The sequence below is a fragment of the Ochotona curzoniae genome, unplaced genomic scaffold (assembly GCF_017591425.1).
Source record: "Ochotona curzoniae isolate NIBS_2020 unplaced genomic scaffold, NIBS_Ocur_1.0 contig_2599, whole genome shotgun sequence".
NCBI lineage: Eukaryota > Metazoa > Chordata > Mammalia > Lagomorpha > Ochotonidae > Ochotona > Ochotona curzoniae.
In genome coordinates this window covers 13,047,199-13,067,795 of record NW_024465520.1, presented here as the reverse complement: position 1 = coordinate 13,067,795, position 20,597 = coordinate 13,047,199, and the positions used below count along the sequence as shown (strand labels likewise).

At 38.4% G+C, this 20,597-nt stretch overlaps 1 protein-coding gene and 1 pseudogene across 1 annotated transcript in view; one reads left to right on the top strand and one right to left on the bottom strand.

Annotated features, from left to right (window-relative positions):
* Positions 1-20,597, bottom strand: part of RSRC1 (arginine and serine rich coiled-coil 1) — a 326,480-nt gene that overhangs the window by 238,787 nt on the left and 67,096 nt on the right. Inside the window, exon 4 of the mRNA XM_040974857.1 lies at positions 11,175-11,348. Coding sequence (XP_040830791.1) covers positions 11,175-11,348 — 174 coding nt within the window. The remainder of the gene's footprint in view (positions 1-11,174; positions 11,349-20,597) is intronic.
* LOC121152779 lies at positions 386-484 on the top strand (annotated as a pseudogene).

Genomic DNA, 20,597 nt, shown 5'->3' with positions numbered 1-20,597 from the left:
TTAATTGTAGCATGACTGATAACATTTAAAATACAGAAAGACAGTAGATTGCTTAAAATGCAGCCTAGAGATTGACTGAAAATAATGTGTCTGTACATGCACTCTTAAATCAGGCATGGAGTAGTACAAAAAAGTTATTTCCCCAACATGAAAAACCCAAGCATATTCAGTAACCTGGAAACAATTTCTAAAGCAATAATTTACTCTTCATTGCACAAATATCTGAGCACTTATTAAGGAAATACAATGTTGAGTAACACAGATAAAGAAACATAGCTCCCAAACTATTCTGATTAGGTATAGATGCTATGGAAGCTAACTTTGGGTTATTTAATACAGTCTTGAGCACAGCGGAATGTTTCATGAAGAAAATAACATCTAGGGCTTGCTTCAGCAGTACATATACTAAATTGGAACAGTAAACAGATTAGCATGGCTACTGTGTAAGGATGGCATGCAAATTTGTGAAGCATTTCATATTTTGAAAAAAAAAAGAATGAGAAAAGAACACTTAACATGTGCCAAGGGGTTGGTATTTGCAAGAGGGGCTAGAAGACCCCTCAGAGTGCTTAGGTTCAAGTCTTGGTTTCACTTCCAATTCCAGCTTTTTCCTAACGCACACCCTGGGAGCCATCAGATGGTGCTTCGGGTTCCTGTGTCCCTAACTCCAACAAAGGCGACTCAGACTGCTTTCGCGTAGCTGGCTCTACCCTGGCCTGGCCCGGACACTGTGGGGATGTGTGCAATGAGCCTCTCATACTCTCCTGCTCACCTCTCACTCCAACACACACGCTCTTCTTAATTTCTCCATTTACCTTTCACATTAAATGAAAAAAAAAATATGTGTTTAAAATAAAATGAAGTGGATGAGCCTAAAAACATAAACAGTAAATGGAAGGGAGATTGGATAAGAAAGAGAATTTCAGGCTAAAAGAACAAAACTTACAGATAGGCAAAAACAAAAATACTAACAGTTGAAAAAAATTAATCAAAAGATGATTTTTTATAAAGCAATTAAATAACTATCACATTTATGCAGATTCTATGACACAGAACTAATGTTACATCACACTTCTAATATTTATTGATTTTAAATGACTATCACTGCTATGTAATGGAAGATAAATTTAAAATTCAAAAAAAATAACTGTACTTTGCTCTGAAAATTTTTAAATGTCTTGAGATGATAAAGAATTATTTTAAAATATATTGAGAATTCTATAAACTATAGAAAATTGATAGCAATACAACTTTTTCCCATAAATACCAAATAAATATCATCCAGCTGTGACATAATTGACTTGCCTCTTCCATGAACTAATGCATTCTCTAGACTTCTAATGGCCTTTGTATGGGTTTGCCCCTTAGATTCTGTGAGCAATCTTTTAACATATTATTGGTCCTCATTAATCAGAAGTTAAATAGTAATTTTAGCATGAGTCATGTGTCTACTTTTTGTAAAAACTTTTCTGCAGCTTGTGCTGTGGCAAAGCTGTAAAGCCGCCATCTGAGGTGCCTGAACTCTTCATGGGAGCTGGTTCAAGTCCCAGTGGCTCCACTTTAGAGCAACCTGCCTGTTAACACGCCTGGGAAACACTGGACAGCGGCCCAGGTCATAGGTACCATGCCCTCAACATGGTAGAACCCATAAAAGCTCTTGGCTCCTGCCTTCAAACTGTGCCAGCTCCAACCTCTGAAGCCATTTGGAAATTTTTTTCTCTCTCTTTGGCTCTAATAATGCCTTTCAAAAAATTTTAAAAAAAAATTTTTAAACATTAAAAATTATAAAGTACCTTTCTATAGTTCCAAAACACAATGAGTATGAATTTAAAGAAACGGATTCTAAATAGGTCTAAAAATTTGACAAGGCTACTTCCAATATACCACAACTCAGTACTTTTTCTTTTTATTCGTGAATGTTATTGTCAACCTAATTTTTTAAAACATCTATTCATTTTTATTGGAAAGGCAGACAGACAGAGAGGAGGAGAGACAGAGAGGAAGGTCCTCCGTCTGTCGCAACCGCTCGAGCTAAGCCAATCCAAAACCAGGAGCCCGAAGTCTCTTCTGGGTTTCCCACATGGGTACAGGGTCCCAAGGCTTTGGGCCGTCCTTGAATGCTTTCCCAGGCCACAGGCAGGGAGCTGGATGGGAAGAGGGGCCGCCAAGATTAGAACTGCCATCCATATGAGATCCTGGCGTGTTCAAGGTGAGGACTTGAGCTACTAGGTTACTGCTCTGGGCAGAAATCTAACTTTTAATTAACTTCTTAAGGGGTCTTGCCACATTTTCCATAGCCTATGGCACAAAACGTAGTAAGGAGTCCAGCATGTTACTTTGATCCTCTCACTAACTCCACATAATCCCAAACCTTTGACTTAATGTGGAAGAAAAATGGAAAATAAAATACATTCTTTCATTATACGGTTTTCCACCAAAAGAATGAATGTAAAATGCCACTTAAACTTGCATGAAGCATAATTCACATAAAATTCAACTGGCAAATTCTGTGATAATTAAAACATATTGACATAGTGAATAAGAGAAAGTGACCTAAAGAAGAACCTGGAAAACTCTTGTCTCTCCTTTTCGTTTTATTGCATTTTGACCTCCTCTTTAAAAAGATAATTACAAACTGTTTCTCATGAATCAAAACTAATACCTAGTAAAAAATACCTAAATCCATACAATGGCAGCTGAATAATGAATCCCACTGTATTATAAAATGACCAAGAACATAACAGTCCAAGGCTAGGTTATTCATCCAATGCTCAAGAGCACTGTAAAACCCTTAACTCAAAAAGGAAGAATTCAGTGCACACATTTTTATAAAGACATATTTGTTTATCTGTTTAACAAAATTGACAGTCTGAAAATCTCCTGTATGTTGCAATGACATGTGTTCAAGGTATACCACTTTCGAACCAAACATTTACCCTTCGCCACTGGTGAAAGGCAACAAGACTTCTTTACAAAGTCTCGTCTTTTTCAATAAATTTTGCATGAAAACATGTTATCCTGGCACAAAGTTGCCTGCTGTCACATTGGAAGTGTGATAAATATTTAATGAAAACAACACCACACAGCTTGGTGTCAGACAACAGCTATCACACAGCCCTGCTTTGATCCAAACAGACACTTAAAAGGAGTTCTAAGCATGCTTTGCACCACAGAACTCAATAACCTATATGCAAATAGGGAAAAATTAGCATAAATGACTTCCTGCTGCATAAAAAATAAGAGGTAAGAAAAAAATATGACAAGCTTTATAAGTATGTAACTGCTGTCAAAACTGAGAGTCCAGCTTTCCCAAATCACTTCCAACATCTTCTGCGAAAAACTAGGTAGAAAAAAAATCTTAAACAGGAATTTATTATATGAAACTCTAAAGTTGAAGACACTGGAATATTGTCAAGGTGAAAGCCATAAGTAATGTTAAAGAGTACTTTAAAAAGTTTGTGGAACACAGGATTAAACTTTAGACTTTATTCTGGGGCAAAAAATTTTTAAATCGATGCGCTTTTTTCACACTACACATTTTCCATGCACCTTCTGAAGATCTTGAGAATATGTGCGAAGTAAGACTACTACACGGCACTGGTCCTCCTAGGCACACGGCTTTTAACACATGCTTAAAGTATCACATACCTACCTTCTGGAGAGAAATTCTTAAATCTCTCAGGAAGTATAAAATTTCAGAGTACTTTGTAAAGAAAAGTTGAAGCATTATAAACTCAAGTGTGAGAAATATCCTAGAAGTCTTAATGGAAACATTTCTGAGACAGTATCAATTTATTCAAAAATAAATAAGAACATAACAGTAAAAACTTTTCATCATAGTAGGCCATAAATAAGACACATTGAAGAATACTAAATCAGGTGCCTAATGAATTCCAAAGTTAGTCAAATTAAGAAAAAAAGGTTTAATAGGTGTCATAGTACATTTTGTGCTGCTATGCAAAACACTGCAGCTGGTAATTTATGATGAACAGGAGTTTACTGATTCACATTCGTGGCATTGTGAAGTCCAACATCTGAGGGCCTCATTACTGTATTATCTCACAGGAGAAGGTTTAAAGAAAAGGCTAAGGGGTAGGGAGCAAACTCAAACTTTTGCAAGAAACATGTTCCCAAGATAATGGCATTAATCTACTCAGGAGGGCTTCTGCCTCATGATCTTCCGGAAGGTGCCATCTCCTCAACATGGGGAATCAATTTGCCAACACTTCATCTTTGGAAGACACTCAAACCACAGTGGTACGCAGCAATTGCTTTAAATCAAATTTTTCTGATGGTTTAAATCGTAACAGAAAGTAAATTTTAATCTAACGTATATAAATTCTACTCTTTAAGGATGAAATGAATTCACAGTGAACAGTAAAAAATCAATAGCAGCTGCTTAAATATTCAATCACACCTGATTTTTCAAAATCTGCTAAAAATACTCTACAGTAGCTAACTGGAATTTACAGAGTTTGGATCAAAATGTTGCAAAAGAAGGTTTCATAATGGGACCAGCATGATGGCTCAACTGGTTAATTCTCTGTCTGCAAGCGCAACATCCCACACAGGTGCCAGTTTGTGTCCCAGCTGCTCCACTTCCCATCCAGCTGCTCCACTTCCAATCCAGCTCTATGAGTATGGCCTGGGAAAGCAGTGGAGGATGGCCCAAGCCTTGAGATCCTGTACCCAAGGGGGAGACCAAGAGGAAGCTCCTGGCTTCAGATCAGCTCAGCTCTAACAGTTGCAGTCCCTTGGGGAGTGAAAAAGCCGAGGGAAGATCTTTTTCTCTGTCTTTCCTCTCCATAAATTTACCTTTCCAATAAAAATAAATAAATCTTTAAGGTCTAATAATAGTCTAACCAAAAGGAAACTTATTTGGGGGTATGTAAAATATTAACCATTGTCAAATCAAATTTTGCAATAACTTTTGCCCATGTAAAAAGAACAAATATATACCATGTATATTCATATGCGTAGTTTTAAGATACAACACTTTCTACATCCCTTAATGTCCTTCATCCTCCCTTTTTTCCTGTAATTTTTGCAAAGACTTAATTTCAATCCACTCTAGAATCACAGACTTCCTTCACCACTAACCACAGCATACAACAAGTAAAAAGCAGGATGACCACAGTCCCACAGCAGTCCGAACAAAGGCTAAAACAATGAATCACAAATGCCTGCTTCATTACTACATATTTTCATTGTATCTATATTAACTACCATGTATCAGAGCAAATATATTTGTCTTTGGGAATTGGCTTATACCACTAATCATAATGACTTTCACTTGAACATACTTAGTTGCAAGACACAATCTCATGATTTTTTATCACTGAGTAAAATTCTACACAGCATATACCACAAATTAAGTATTCAATTTCACCTTAACAACATTGGTTATTTGAGGATATTTGAAATTGTTTACAGAGTTATCAAATTTGTTATCTTTTTCTCAAAATTCTAACAAAATAGTTCAAATTCTTAAGTATGAATTCCTGCTTGAGTACTTCCTTCTATTAGTTTATTTCTATTTAATAAATATTCTTCACCTTGCTTTATTAGCATTGTACTTAACTGCTATGCTTTATGTTTTATAAACATATGGTTTTATGTACTATCAATGTGTATCATACTGATATTTTTAAAATGTGTTTATGTTGGGCCCAAGGACGGCCCAAGACTTTGGGACCCTGCACCTGAGTGGGAGACCTGGAGGAGAGTCCTGGCTTCGGATTGGTTCAGCTCCAGCCATTGTGGCTACTTGGGAAGTGAACCATCAGACTGAATATCTTCCTCTCTGTCTCTCCTCTCTGTATATCTGCCTTTCCAATAAAAATAAATAGCCAGGTTTAGCAAAATTATACTTCAACACTATAAAATGCTAAATACTATAATGAAAATAGACACGAGACAGCTGAATAGTAATTCAGAGCCATTTTGAGGTGTATAGAACCCAGTTATATATAAATTAAAATTAAAATGTCAATGAAGAAGTCACAGGGTGTGGTTAAGAACTTGCATTTTTTTTTAACATATTGGTTACTCAACACTATGTCAATTAATTCCATAACATTATAAATTGTTGCTGATGTTATGCTGGGACTTTTAACTGATCGGGATGATACTTTGCCGGCTCTATCTTCAGACCAGAGATGGTCTCCCCAAGAAATGGTTGAACTTATCTGAACAATAACACGCTGGACTCCAGGCTTGGTATATGCTTGCAACGGAAGAATCTCAACTAAATTTGAACTGTGGTAATGCAACAACGTGGAGGAATCCACCATGGGGGAAAGGTTATGGGAGGGATTGGGGGAATCCCAGTACCTATAAAACTGTGTCACATAATGCAATGTAATTAATAAAAATAAATAAATAATCTTTTTAAAAAGTATTTATTTTTATTGCAAAGTCAGATACTCAGAGGAAGAGGGATAGAAAGGAAAATCTTCCATCTGATGATTCACACCCCAAGTGGCCACAGTGGCCTCAGCTGAGCTGATCCTAAGGCAGAAGCACAAAGCCTCCTCTGGATCTCCTGTGCAGGTGCAGGGTCCTGTCCTGGACTGCTTTGCCAGGACACAGCAGGGAGCTGCATGGGAAGCGGGGCTGTTGGGATTATAACCGGCACCCATATGGGATCCCAGCACATGCATGGCAAGGACTTAAGCCGCTAGGCTACTGCACTGGGCCCATATATTAATATTTTAAAACTGATTTAACAAATATTTTTATACATGATGAAGTAGAAAAACATGGGGTTTATTTTTCTCATCTGTGAAATGGTACACAAGTTACGTAACTTTTATCATTTTAAGATTTTTATTTTTGAATTTTGAATTTTACGGTGCAATTCTATAATCTGGGATTCCCCACTCCCCCAGATTCCACTCCCCAACTGATTCTCCCCATATTGTTACAATAGTACAGTTCTTCATAAGGAGTTATAATTCCATCACAAGTTACTTAATACATGTCATTGGGCTGCTCAGTAACACTGAACTGATACTTCAATCCTAGGTAAAATGTTGAGTCTTCTTTTCTGTACATATGAAGCCATATGGACAGACAGTGAGAGAATCACTAAAATAAATTTAGTCCAAGAAACCGCTGCAACTGTAACTAAATATAATTTCAAATAAACAGATGAAATACGGGAAGGTAAGAAAGTAAGAATGGCAGAGAAAGGAGGAAAGGAAAGGAATCAATTCATACTAATGACAGACTTCTGACTTATTTAGAGAAAAATAAGATACCAAAATTCTTACAGTTTTCGATAACTATTTTCTAGGAAAGTTTGTATAACAGCCTCTCTCTCGACCTCAAGCTCCATCCCTCACCATCAATAGTAAAGATCACTAAATGAGTAAGAGTATTGAGTCAAGATGGTGTGGTCAGTCAACTTGAATTAGAACTCTAACTCAACCATCCTGAGCTCCTTGATCCACAAGCCTGGGCATCTTCATCTATATTAGTGGGATTATAAAAATATAAATTCCATAAGGTTATCAAATGAAACAATATCGGCAAAAGCTCTGACACCGTGAGAACGTATTTTCAACATGCGATGCTGACCATCAGGATCCCTGCTGTGAGGAAGGCATTCTGGTTGCTCCCCATTGTAATCCTGATTGCATTTCTCTACCAAAAACCACACTGGCTTCCTGCTGTCTGTAAAATTAACTCTAAGCTCTTCACCACGACGTCCTCCCATAACCATAACCACTCTCAACACTACTCCTCTTCTACTTTAAGCCAACTGTCAGACCTCAGCTCTTCAAATACGCAATACTCCCTCTGCTTTTGCATAAGAAGCCTGTTTTGCATGGGTAACTCCTCCCCCTCCCTTCCTTCAGTAAATAAATATTGCTTTTCTGAAAGCCATTTCCCCATACACAGACTAATCTAGATCTATCAGCCTAATAATGTTTAGGGTTAAGATTGAACACAGGGCCCAGTGCGGTGGTGCAGTGGTTAGGGTCCTCGTCTTGCACTCCCGGCATCCCATATGGGCGCCGGTTCTAGCCCAGCAGCCCCGCTTCCCTTCCAGCTCCCTGCCTGTGGCCCGGGAAAGCAGTCGAGGACAGCCCAAAGCTTTGGGACCCTGCACCCGTGTGGGAGACCCGGAAGAGGCTCCTGGCTTCGGATCGGCATAGCATCGGCCGTTGCGCTCACTTGGGGAGTGAATCATCGGACGGAAGATCTTCCTCTCTCTCCTCTCTGTATATCTGCCTTTCCAATAGAAAAAAGTAATAAAAATAAATATTTAAAAAAAAAAAAAAGATTGAACACAAAGGCCAATTTGCTGAGATGGCCATATTGAAAGGATAAAAAGGGTGTGGCACTACTTAACTCTACACTGGTCATTATCTTAGCAATTTGTACATGATTTTAGTCAGACATTGACAATCGTCTGCCTATTCAGTAGTTACAATACAGACTACACTAATCAAAAGGCCTAAATTATTTACTAACTCATTACAAAATGGTTTCTAGATCCCAGTGCAGTAGCCTAGTGGCTAAAGACCTTGCCTGGTATGTGCCAGGATCCCATATGGGTGCCAGTTCATGTCCCAGTTGCCCCACTTCCTATCCAGCTTGCTGTTTGTGACTTGGGAAAGTGGTCCGAGATGGACCAGGGCCTTTGGACACTGCAACCGCATGGGAGGCCCAGAAGAAGCTGCAGGCTCCTGGCTCCTGCCTTTGGGTTGGCTCAATTCTGGCCCTTGTGGCCACTTGGGGAGTAAACCAGCAGACAGAAGAACTTTCTGTCTATCCTCTCTATAAATCTGACTTTCTAGAAAAATAAATAAATCTTTAAAAACAAGCAAAAAATTGTTTCTAAATCCTGGCTAGTGACTCTTGGTTAGGTTTAGGTTTTCTTTACAGTCCAATGCACTGGGATAGCCTACTCCCACAGCTCTCTCTGCTTGCCCTATGGGACACTCTTCTTGTGCATCTGCCCTTTTATGAAGGTTTATTTCCTCATCTGCATGAAATATCTAAGTGACACTGGCATCATCATTACGTCCCTACTGCGTAACATAGCACCTGACACATACAAGGCACTCCTCCCCAGATCTATCACCTGCTGACTTTTCTCTCCTGACCAGGAGTGTTCCCCCATATGCTACTGACTCAGTCTAGTCTATCAATTCTGGCTAACTTAACTTTTTACACATAAAATCATATACACAATTCTTATCTCCACTCCTAGAACACTGAATAATTCTGAACACCAGAAGAGAAAAGAACTCAGAATTTTATAAGAATACAAATGCTCAGTACACAATAATACAAATGCTCAGTTGTGTGGGGATCAGGAGAAAAATAATCATATAATAATTCTATTCTCTTCCAAACTCCAACACAAACTGACAAGCTAACTATCAAGGGAAAGCATCTGGCTGAGTGGTTAAGACACCACTAGCGACGCCCCACATCTACATAACTAGGTGCTTTCCCAGCTCCATCCTCTGATGCCAACGTTCTGCTAATACAGACCCTGAGCGGCAGTGGTGATATCGCAGGAAGTTGGGTTTCTGCCACCCACAACGGAGACCTGGACTAAGTTTCCTTATTCCAGCGGCTATTGTCATCATGTAGGGAGTAGAAAGGAGCTTTCTTTTCCGTTCCCTCTGTGAAGGAGGGAAGGAAGGAAGGAAGGAAGGAAGGAAGGAAGGAAGGAAGGAAGGAAGGAAGGAAGGAAGGAAGGAAGGAAGGAAGGAAGGAAGGGAAGGAAACTAATATAAGTATTGTATAGGTAGGGTTATATACCATCACTATAAATTTGAAAACAGAAAATGAATACACAGCTATGATACAGAAAGAGATGAAGGAAGAATTCATGTCACTTAATACATTTAATAGCTCTTCATAAAGCCAAGGCCTCAGGAAGCCATATCAAACATCCTTATAAACACTTCAATGTAACGCTGAGAACTGATACAACAAAGGCAAGTATTTTTGTATCAAAGAATTAAATACAGGTATTAAAAGTAAACTGATAAAAGGAGACAAACTCAAAGATGTCTACATTATAGGATCAAAGACCCCAATGCCAATACTGAACTTAAAAAAGGGGGGGCTGTAAATTTAAGCTGTTAAACAGCATAGTTTTAACATCTTTTAAGCCAATAAAAAGATGAGTCCATTTTAACCACTAATACAAATAGGCTTATGAATATGTCTCACAAATAGGTATATTTAATTATTTAGCAACCTTCAAATTTTAAATTCATATTGTGATAAAATTGAACACAAAACACTCCTACAAATTACACCAACTTTCTTTTACATACAACTTGAATTGAGAGTGCTATTTATGCTGTATTTCTTTTAAAAAGAAACATATATATATATATTTTTTATTTGTTTACATGCAAAAGTTACAGAAAATAGGTACACAGAAAAACAGAGAGATCTTCCGTCTGCTGGTTCATTCATCAGATGACTGACAGTGAAGGTCAAGGCTGATGCCAGGATCCATGACTTCTACCAGGTCTCCCACATGTGTGGCAACGGCCCAAAAACTTGGGCCATCTTCAGTGGTATTTCCCAGGAGCATCAACAGGGAATTGTATCAAAAGTCAAACAACTGGGTCCAACACGATGGAAGCTAAAGTCCTCGCCTTGCACGCGCCAGGATCCCATATGTTCGCTGGTTCTAATCTCAGCAGCCCCAATTCCCATCCAGCTCCCTGCTTGATTATAGCCTGGGAAAGCAGTCGAGGACAGCCCAAAGCCTTGGGAAGCTGCACCCGCGTGGGAGACCTAGAAGAGCTCCTGGCTCCTGGCTTCAGATTGGCTCAGCACCGGCCATTGCCCTCACTTGTGGAGTGAACCATTGGACAGAAGATCTTCCCCTCTGTCTCTCCTCCCTTCTGTATATCCGCCTTTCCAATAAATGAATGAATGAATGAATGAATGAATGAATGAATGAATAAACAAATAAATAGTCAAACCACCAGAACATGAACTGGTACCCATATGAGATGTCAACAATATGTAATGGGATTCTGCTTTGGTCCAGCTCCGCCTTGATGTAGCAGCCCCTTGGGTAGTGAACCAGCAAATGAAACACGTTTCTCTATCTCTCTCTCTCTGTAGCTCTTTCAAATAATAAATAAATCTTCAAAAATATGTTTAAGAGATCTGTTTCAACTTACCCACGTTTTACGTTGTGTAATTCCTTGTCCTTGCCTTTATCCTTCTCTTTTTCTCTTTTCTCTTTCTCTCTGCCTTTACGCCATTCTCTGTCCCGAGAGCGACTGCGGGTTCTTCTATGGCTCGACCTTTCGCTGCTTCGACTATGGGAACGTGGACGAGGTCTCGACCTGGACCTACAGAAAATAGACGCTATTAAATATCCATTGTATATTTTGTATTATTCGAAATATATACACATACTTCTTATCCAAAAGACAGTACTTAGTTTTAATTATAAGCTTAGGAATTAAACAACCATGTAAAACATGCATATAATTCTTGGCTAAAATGGGTTGTAAGAAAAAGTGTTTTCAAATTTATAGGAAATTAAGGATAAGTCAACAGGTATGGTCAAGTTAAATCTTAAAGATCTGAGCCAAATCTTATGATTCAAGTCTCTATAGATAATCTTAAAAACAAATTAGTCTGGGCCCAGCGTAGTGGTTAAGGTCCTCATCTTCCGTGCCCGGGATCTCATATGGGCGCCGGTTCTAATACATGTGGCCCCACTTCCCATCCAGCTCCCTGTTTGTGGCCTGAGAAAGCAGTAGAGGACGAACCAAAGCTTTGGGACCCTGCACCTGCATGGGAGACCCAGAAGAAGCTCCTGGCTCCTGCTTCAGACTGACTTAGTTCCAGCGGTTGCAGTCACTTAGGGAGTGAACCATCCGATGGAAGATCTGTCTCTCCTCTCTATGTAGCTGACTTTCCAATAAAAATAAATAAATACTAAAAAAAAATTAATCTAATCCACATAGATAGGGCTTTCCCTATTCCTAATATTTGTTTCCATAACCTATACAACCTTATTTATTATTTCTAGCTTACCCCACTAAAGCTATTTATCTACTGTAAGCCACCTCTTCTCTGTATAAAGTGTCTGACAGCATTAAGTAGGACATTTTATATGCCAAAAGGTAATGCCTGGGAGAGGTTTTGTGGTCCCTGCAACCCACGCCGGAGTGCCACTTCAAATTCTGATTGCTCCTCTTCCAGTCCAGCTTCCTGCCAGTGTACACAGCAGACAACAGATGCTGACACAACCATTTGTGTTCCCTGACATCATGTGGGAAACTTAGAGCTCCTGGTTCTAGGCTTCTGCCTGGCCAACCCTGTTTGTTGTGGGCATTTGGGAGTGAACCAATAGAGATAAGATTTTCCTCTTGGTTTTTCTTCCTCCTCCTCTGTTTCTCTACCTTTCAACTTTTTAAATAAAAATGAACAAATCTTTAAAAAAAAAAGTAATTTATTTTTTTGCTATTGAGAGCACTAACATAAAAACTAATATACAGACAATCCTACAGACAACTATGAATCAAGTACGTAAAGGAATTAGAGTGACCAATAATAGGTGGTTAATTTTTTAGGGTGTCAATCCTTGAAAACATGAAACCATAATGAAAAAGATTCCCGTTTTGTCAGGTTCTATTTAGAAGGCAAGCCCAAGTTTGTGCCACATGGAACACCTACAAGAACACAGAAAATCTTAAGAATATCAGCCCCCAAGAGACAAGAAGATAGATTCAGAAAAACCATAATCAACAAGTAAATGAAACGGGAATGATGTAAAAGAGGGACTCAAAGTTCTACACTCAGACTCCCTTTAAATCTCTGCTTGAATTCAGAATCAGCATACGAAGGATGGACTCCAAACAATCAGGAATAAAAATGCCAGGGGCCTAAAATGTGGCACATTGAGTTAAGCCACAACCTCAAGGCCCATAGCCCACATGAATGCAGGTTCAATTCCTGGCTGCTGTCCTTATATGTACCTCCTTGCTAATGTGCCTGGAAAGCTACAGCAGGTGGCCCAGGCACACACAGGGGAAACATGGATGGAGTTCCAAGTCCCTGACTTCAGCCTGGCAGCCACAGCCAACTGCTTTGGCCTTTTCCATGTGACCAATGAACCTATCTCTCTCTGTGTGTCTTTCCCTCCTCTCTATAATTCTGCCATTCAAACACAAAAAATCTTCAAACATGACAAGCAAGGGAAACAGCACTATGGCACAGTAGGCTAAAATTCCGCCTGCAGTGCAAGCATCCCATATGGCCGCAGGTTTGTGTCCTAGTGGCTCCACTTCTGATCTAGCTCCCTGCATATGAACTAGGAAAGCATCAGAAGACGCTCAAGTCCTTGGGCTCCTGCACCCACATGAGAAACCCAGAAAGAGCTCTAGGTTCCTGTCCTCATATCAGCTCAGCTCCAGCCATTATGGTCTTTTGGAGAATTAAACAGCAATTAGAAGATATCTCTCTCCTCTCTCCCTCCCACCCTCCCAATCTCTCCTTCTCTAACTTTGCCAGTCAAATAAGAATAACATAAATCTTTAAAAATTGAAAAAAATAACAAAAAAAATTGAATCAAGATTTCAGCTGTGCCCACAACTAAAACCTCGTATATCAATCCAATCAACTAGGTTTCATGCTGAGGCGAGCAAAAGATAAATGTTATTCAGTAGCCTTTCACAGAGTATTCCCAATATCACATTCACCAATACAACATTCACCAAGTTCACTATAAAATTCAACATTACTAGACATACAAAGAATCAGAAAAAATTCGCTCCATTCTTAATAGAAGCTACAGTATATGGAAATCAACCCTAAAATGAGCCAGTTATCTGAATTAACAGACATGGATTTTATTTTTAATTGTCTGAGAGACAAACAGAAAAAGAGCCATGGCTGGAATGAGCCACATCAAAGCCAGGAGAAAGGAATTCAGGTAACTGGGCTCTCTCCAAGGCCTCCTTGAGCCTGCACTAGCAGAAAGCTGCAATGCTAAGCCAAGGCTGGACATCAAGCAGGCACTCTAACAGGTAACATGAGCACCTTGTCTGGGATCCCAACTGCGAGGCAAAGTGCCCACCTCACAGACAAGGATGAAGTAGCAAGCGTAACGCCACTCCTAACAACTGTAAAGTCAGTCAGGGCAGGGCGGGGGCTACAATATTTCACCTACATTAAACTATGCTGAACAGGATTTAGAGTAGATGGTGACAACAGGGGAAAGAATTTGTATATCTAAAATCAATCCAAATTATTCAATCTGAACAGCAGGAACAAGTTAAATTAACAAGGGAAGAGAAACAGACCATTGCCAGAACCCAAGGTCTAACATGTTTGGCTGAACTCTGAAACAAAAAAGATAAAGAATGAAGGAGAAAAATATGTTTTTAAATAGCATTGCAGTTTTACAAATTCAGTTAGACAAATTTACATATTCTAGATGTTTAGGAAACCAAAAAAAAAATACAAAGAAAACTGTGATTAGTAATAGCACAGTCAAATGGATAAAAACCAAAGACAATAAACACTGAAAGTATTCAAGAATAAAACACATTACAAATAGGAGCGCAATTACATAGCTAGTTTATTGTAAACAACATCAATCAGAAAGCAGCACAACAAAATTCTTCACACAGTAAAAGTAAAAACAAAAGCAAGACAAAGTTTTGTATCAATAAAAAATTTCCATCAAGAATAAAAATAAAATAAGGGCACCTGACAAGTACTTGTGCAGTATGCAGGAACTCAGCATAATGTACTACACAGGATCAGATTAGGATTCTCAGAAACAGTGGTGAAAAACCAAGCAACAAAAGAGAAGGGTTATTGCAAAACGCAACAAAGCTGCAAGAGCCCCTCTTCTGATAACTTTCTAAGGTCAGTTAATGTCTTGTTAGTTTGTCTTCTTTTTTTTTCTAAAAATATGCTGTTGTACAAATACACAATCCTTTGTGGACCACAAATGAAACAGATTTTAGTGAAATTACAGTTTTATTGCACTCTTAGAGCTAAATGTATATATTACTAATATATATACAGTATTATGTCCTGAGCAACCTGGAAAATAAGGATAAAACATTAGCAGGGTGACACAACAGTACCTACGGAGTTGTGGTTCACAGACGTTGATTTGGGAGAAAGAAGCAGATGCTGGAAAAGAAGTCACTGAAGGATTACTAACTTGACCGAATCCGAAAGGGCTGAAGCAGAAGCACTCACACCACAGCTAATCCAGTGGAACAACACTGTGATTTTGAGAGACCCTTAAAACCTGAAGTCCTGCATAAATAAGGACTGCTCCGGTTTCAAGGAAGGTGAGTAACTATAAATTTGAAGGGGTAAAAGCCATGTCTTCTCTGCAGCCAGATCAGCAATGGTTTGCTATTTTTAACACGAAGGCCACGTCACCTATGACCCAGGTCTTCAAGCCTTTAGAGAGAAGCAGTACTACAACATGAGGCAAGCAGGGCTCCACAGCTACTGCATCAGAGAAACCAGCCAAGCATCACACTCATCAGCATTAGCACAAAGCTAGATCCTGAGACCCAACTTCTATCTACCCAACTGTCTCTTAGCAAATGAAGTAAGCAACTCAGTGATCTCCAACTTTCATCTCGTTGTTTCTGTCAATAAAACACCAATGTAAAAAACATATGCTTGCATTTTCCAAAAACATCTATTCATTACTCATCCTATGTCCTCTTTCCAGAAATCCATGCCATATTGAAACAGTCTACTGTAAATATTACTAGTGTGGCTCAATGAACTAAGATAGCAAAAAAAATCTATAAACAGCCAACCATGATGGTAAATTTCAAGAAAATGGTTTTAAAACATCCTACTATGCAATATAAAGTATTGGGTATTTTTCACCCAAATGTCTTAATATTCACTATATTAATCTTTATATCACAGAACTTTTAATCTCATAGTTGAGGCAAATAGCAAAGAGACTGAAAAAAAGATACATGGGGAAAAGATAAAAACTGTTAAAACATAGGCAACAAAATTATAAAATAAAATAAAGTGCAAAATAAAGTGCAAACTGAAAGAGAATTAAATTCCTGATATGTTAGATGTCATCAGTGTTACTTTATATAATTTTGAAGAGGATTCATATCCTCAGAGTATAAATAACCCCTCTTACTTAACCTTACAAAGCTGAACTGTCCCCAGCAAGAGCTCAGCACAGAGATTTCCTATCCTGATCAGACAAGAGGAAAAGAAGTGTTGAAATTTTTTTAAAAAAACTATTATTTCCTCATTCTTTAAATAAATGCCCTCCTGATAAATTACTCTAGAAGTCTCCAGAGTACTAAAGCCAATATGGAGATAGATTATAAGCAAAGAACCATTTGATAAAAAATGTGGCACTCTAGAACACACAATATATAAGCAATAAATGGAAAGCAAGATGTCGCATTATACCAGATAAATGCTTTCAATATCTCCAGAATAAGAATCACCGTAACATCCCCACATAAAATGAATTACTGCGCTCAAAAACCAATTTGTCAAGTTTCTTAATTGGCTAATAAGTTCTAAGCATATGTAATTGAAACAAATACGCTGATATTTTGTCTTTCAAAAAAATAACTACAATACTTCAGTTTCTCTGAGTCCTATGATGACTACACTGACCATAAAACTATTACTAAAAATAAAGAGAAATTTATTGAATACAAAACAAAATGGAATCCATGTCAAAATGGCATTTTTGACATGGGCATATACATTCTGTTTGCTACTTCAATCTATCTAAAACCATAACAACCATGTCAATTTCTGAAAGCACCTCTACTCAGGGAAAGAGATGCACTTTGGATAGGTAAGTGTCCATCAGTGGCTTGGTGGTAAAGAAAAAATAGAACACAAGATTCAGAAAGACACTGACTTATAAAAGCAAGATTAAAAGTATCTGAAAACAAACTAAAGGATCACCCTGAAATTCTCCATTTATTAAAGAAACTTGGCCTCATTTGGTGTACTAAGAATAGAATGTCATTCAAAAACTTTGCACATCACCCAAAACTATCAGTTCATTCACATAATTATTCTCTATTGCCGATCCAGGAAATCCCAATACAACATCATAAACAAACAAAAGGGAACTAGTATATACACAAAGCAACTATGAGAAAAGAAACACATTTACAACTACAATTTTCAGGTAAAAAATTGAAATATGTCCCTTTTTAAAAAAAAAAGCATGAAACAGATAAGACTAACATTTCAATATAAGTTGAATATTTAAAAAGAAAAAATAAATTCAGAATAGAAACAGACAAGGACACAAAAATTATTATCTGATTTCAGGAAAGAAACTAAGGGGTCAAAAATGGATACTTGGGAGGCAGAACAGGGAGTGTAGAAGGGGAAATAACTAAGCCTAAGGAACTGTATCATGAAAAAGAAAAAAATTTTTTAAAAACAAAGAAAAAGAATACTGGATTATAATATGTGCTCACAGGTGAATATAATTGAGCATATAATGAGACATAGATGTAAATAACAGACAAGAGTCACACAAAACCAAAAAGTATGAAGTGGTGCTGGTGTCGAGGCACATCAAGTTGGCTACCACCTATGACCCCAGTACCCCAGCAGGTTCAAGTGCTAGCTGCTCCACTTCTGATCCAGTTCCCTGCTAGTGCACCTGGGGAAGCAGCAGGAAGTAGCACTTGGGTCCTTGACACCCAGGTGGGAATTCCAGATGGAGTTCCAAGCTCCTGGCTTTGGAACAGCCCAACTCTAGCATTACTGTGACTGTCTTTCAAATCAATAAATCTTAAAAAACAAACAAACAAAAAAAACCCTTGGTATAGCAGAAGTAAAAAAAAAGAGTCAGAGACAATGAATAAGGAAGGCTCCAGAAAAGGTATAGGATATTAAAATCAGAATCTAAGAATACTTCTGGAAATAAAGGAATCTATGTATAGGAAAGGTTCATTTGTAATCCAATGTTAGGGACTGATCATATTATCCCGAGGAAGTGACCTCACATTAAAGGCAAGAGAAAAAGAAAAGTCTGCTCATCAGCAGACAGAATCAAGTCAGTTTCAGGTTCCTCAATGGGACGATAAAACAATAGTTTCAATTTTCCTGAGGCGCTCCAGAGGGAGAATCTATGAATACAGTCATGTACAGTCAGTGTCCTTCAAAAATCAAATTTACAGAATAAAAAGTAATCACATTATATGTTTGACTCTATGTGCTAAAGATGAAAACCTTAAGAGAGAGGTATAAAAAGCAAGTTGGTATGCCCCGCAGTGGGCAGGGAGACACATGCCACATATCAGAACACCGGGGTTCATGTTCTTGTTCCACTCTTGGTTGCAGCTCTCCTAACGCAGCAGCGGAAGGTGCATGTAGCTGGCTCCCTCTCACTGCTGTGCAGACCGCACGGAGCGCCCAGCTCCTGCCTTCCACCTACGCCACTCCTGTCTACCGAAGTCACTGGAGTGTGAACGTACTTTGTGTATGGGTCTCAATCTCGAGCTCTCTAGAAAACAACCAACCAAATATTTTAACTAAAATAATCAGAAAGAAATAAAGTATAAAACCAAGGAAAGGCTAAAATGAAAGTACAATAAAAATATGTAAGCACCAACAAAAACATGGTGATACTATCTCAGATCTCAAAGTAATAACTAATACTAGAAATAAAGAGGGACTTTTCATAATGACAAAGTCCACCTAAAATGAATATACAATAATCCTGAATGTCTAAATACCTAATGATAGAACTTCAAAATACATAAAGCAGAAGCTGATAAATTCAAAAGCAAAGTCCTAATTGTAGATTCGCCTCTTACCCTCTAAGTGACTAGTAAACAGGTTTTGACAGAAAAATTATAGGGGCCAGCATGGTGGCTGAGCAGGCTCCTGCTCTATTGCCAGCGTCCGGATCCCACACGGGTGCTGGTTCATGCCCAAGCCGCTCCACTCCCGATCTACCTCCTTGGTTGTTTCCGGGGAAAGGAGCAGAGGACAGCTCAAGTTCTTGGGCCCTGCATCCACGTGGGAGACCTGGAAGAAGCTCCTGCCTCCTGTCTTCAGGTCAGCCCAGCTCTAGACACAGCAGGCATTTGGGGAATGAACCAGCAGATCTAAGTCCCTCTTTATCTCTATAACTCACATAAAAATAAAATAAATTATTTTAGAATAATTTTAAGTATAAAGAAAAAAGATCAACTCAATGATTAAATTATTTCACTGTAACTTTCCTAACCAAATTATCCATAAATAATTACTATGATAAGGCACCTGATGACCCTAAATTAGGGTAATATCAACACATTTCCAAAACAGAATTCACTCAGATTCTGTTCTCTAATTGCAATGGTAACAAAGAAAAGAATTTAGCAAAAGACAGAAGAGAATTCCTACGTGTTTGGTAATTAAGTCATACATACCTATATAACTCATGCAAAGAAGAAATCACAACAGGTTATTTTTAAATGTTTGAGCCAAATGACAACTGGAATATGATACATCAAAAAATCTACAGCATACACAGAAAATGTATAGTGCTAAATGAACTTAAGAATAAAAAGCAAAATACATAGCCTAAAGAGCTGCCTCAAGGAATTAGAAAATATAAAATGAACCCCAAAATAAGAGAAGCAATAGAAATAAAGAGGGAAAAGCAAAAATCAACATAACTAAGATCAAGAAAACACACCGATTCATTGAAAATGGTAAACCCTTGGAAAGATCGACTACTGGAGCTATCTCAAATAAAAATTTTCAGTACTAGAACATTAGTGAAATCATCAGTACACCTTCTAGTTATAAACAACTAGAAGAGCAAAGCAGATATACAGAACAACTGTTTCAGACACTGCACACCAGAGGACTGATTATCCCCAGAGAGGAAACAAAGGAATCCTAAGAATGTCCCCAGTGACTGTCTTAAAGCCGCTAGGCCACAACCCTGAAAGAGGAAACCTAAGCAGGACTGGTGAAATGAGACAGAGACAGAAAAGAAAGAACTTGGAAGAAAGAGGAATCCACACTACAGAAATACACTGTAAACATATTGGCCAAATTCCAGGGGACCAGTGAAAAGTAAAGGGGAAAAAAAGGCCCAGCACAACGGCTCAACTGGCTAATCTGCCCCCTTTAGGAGCCAGAATGCCATGTGGGCACTGGTTTGTTCCCTGTTGCTCTCTCCCATCCAGCTCCCTGCTTGTGGCCTGGGAAAGTAGTCGAGGATGGTCCAAAACCTTGGGACCCTGCACCTGCACAGAAGACTTGGAAGAAGCTCCTGGCTCCTGGCTTCAAATCAGCTCAACACTGACAATTGTAGCTACTTGGGGAGTGCACCAAAGGACAGAAGAGCTTGCTCTCTGTCTCTCCTTCTCTCTGGAAATCTGCCTTTCTGATAAAAATAAATAAATCTTTTCATTTTTACATAAAAAATAGAAAAGTTTTAAATATACAAGAATATAAACTGTTCCCACCAAATTAAAAACAGTATAATTGCTATTGCATAGTGTCAGCTATTAATACTGTAGCTAAATTAGCTACAGGTTATATAAACACCAGAGTCATCCTAACAAATCCTAAAAACATGCCTTGATATTAGC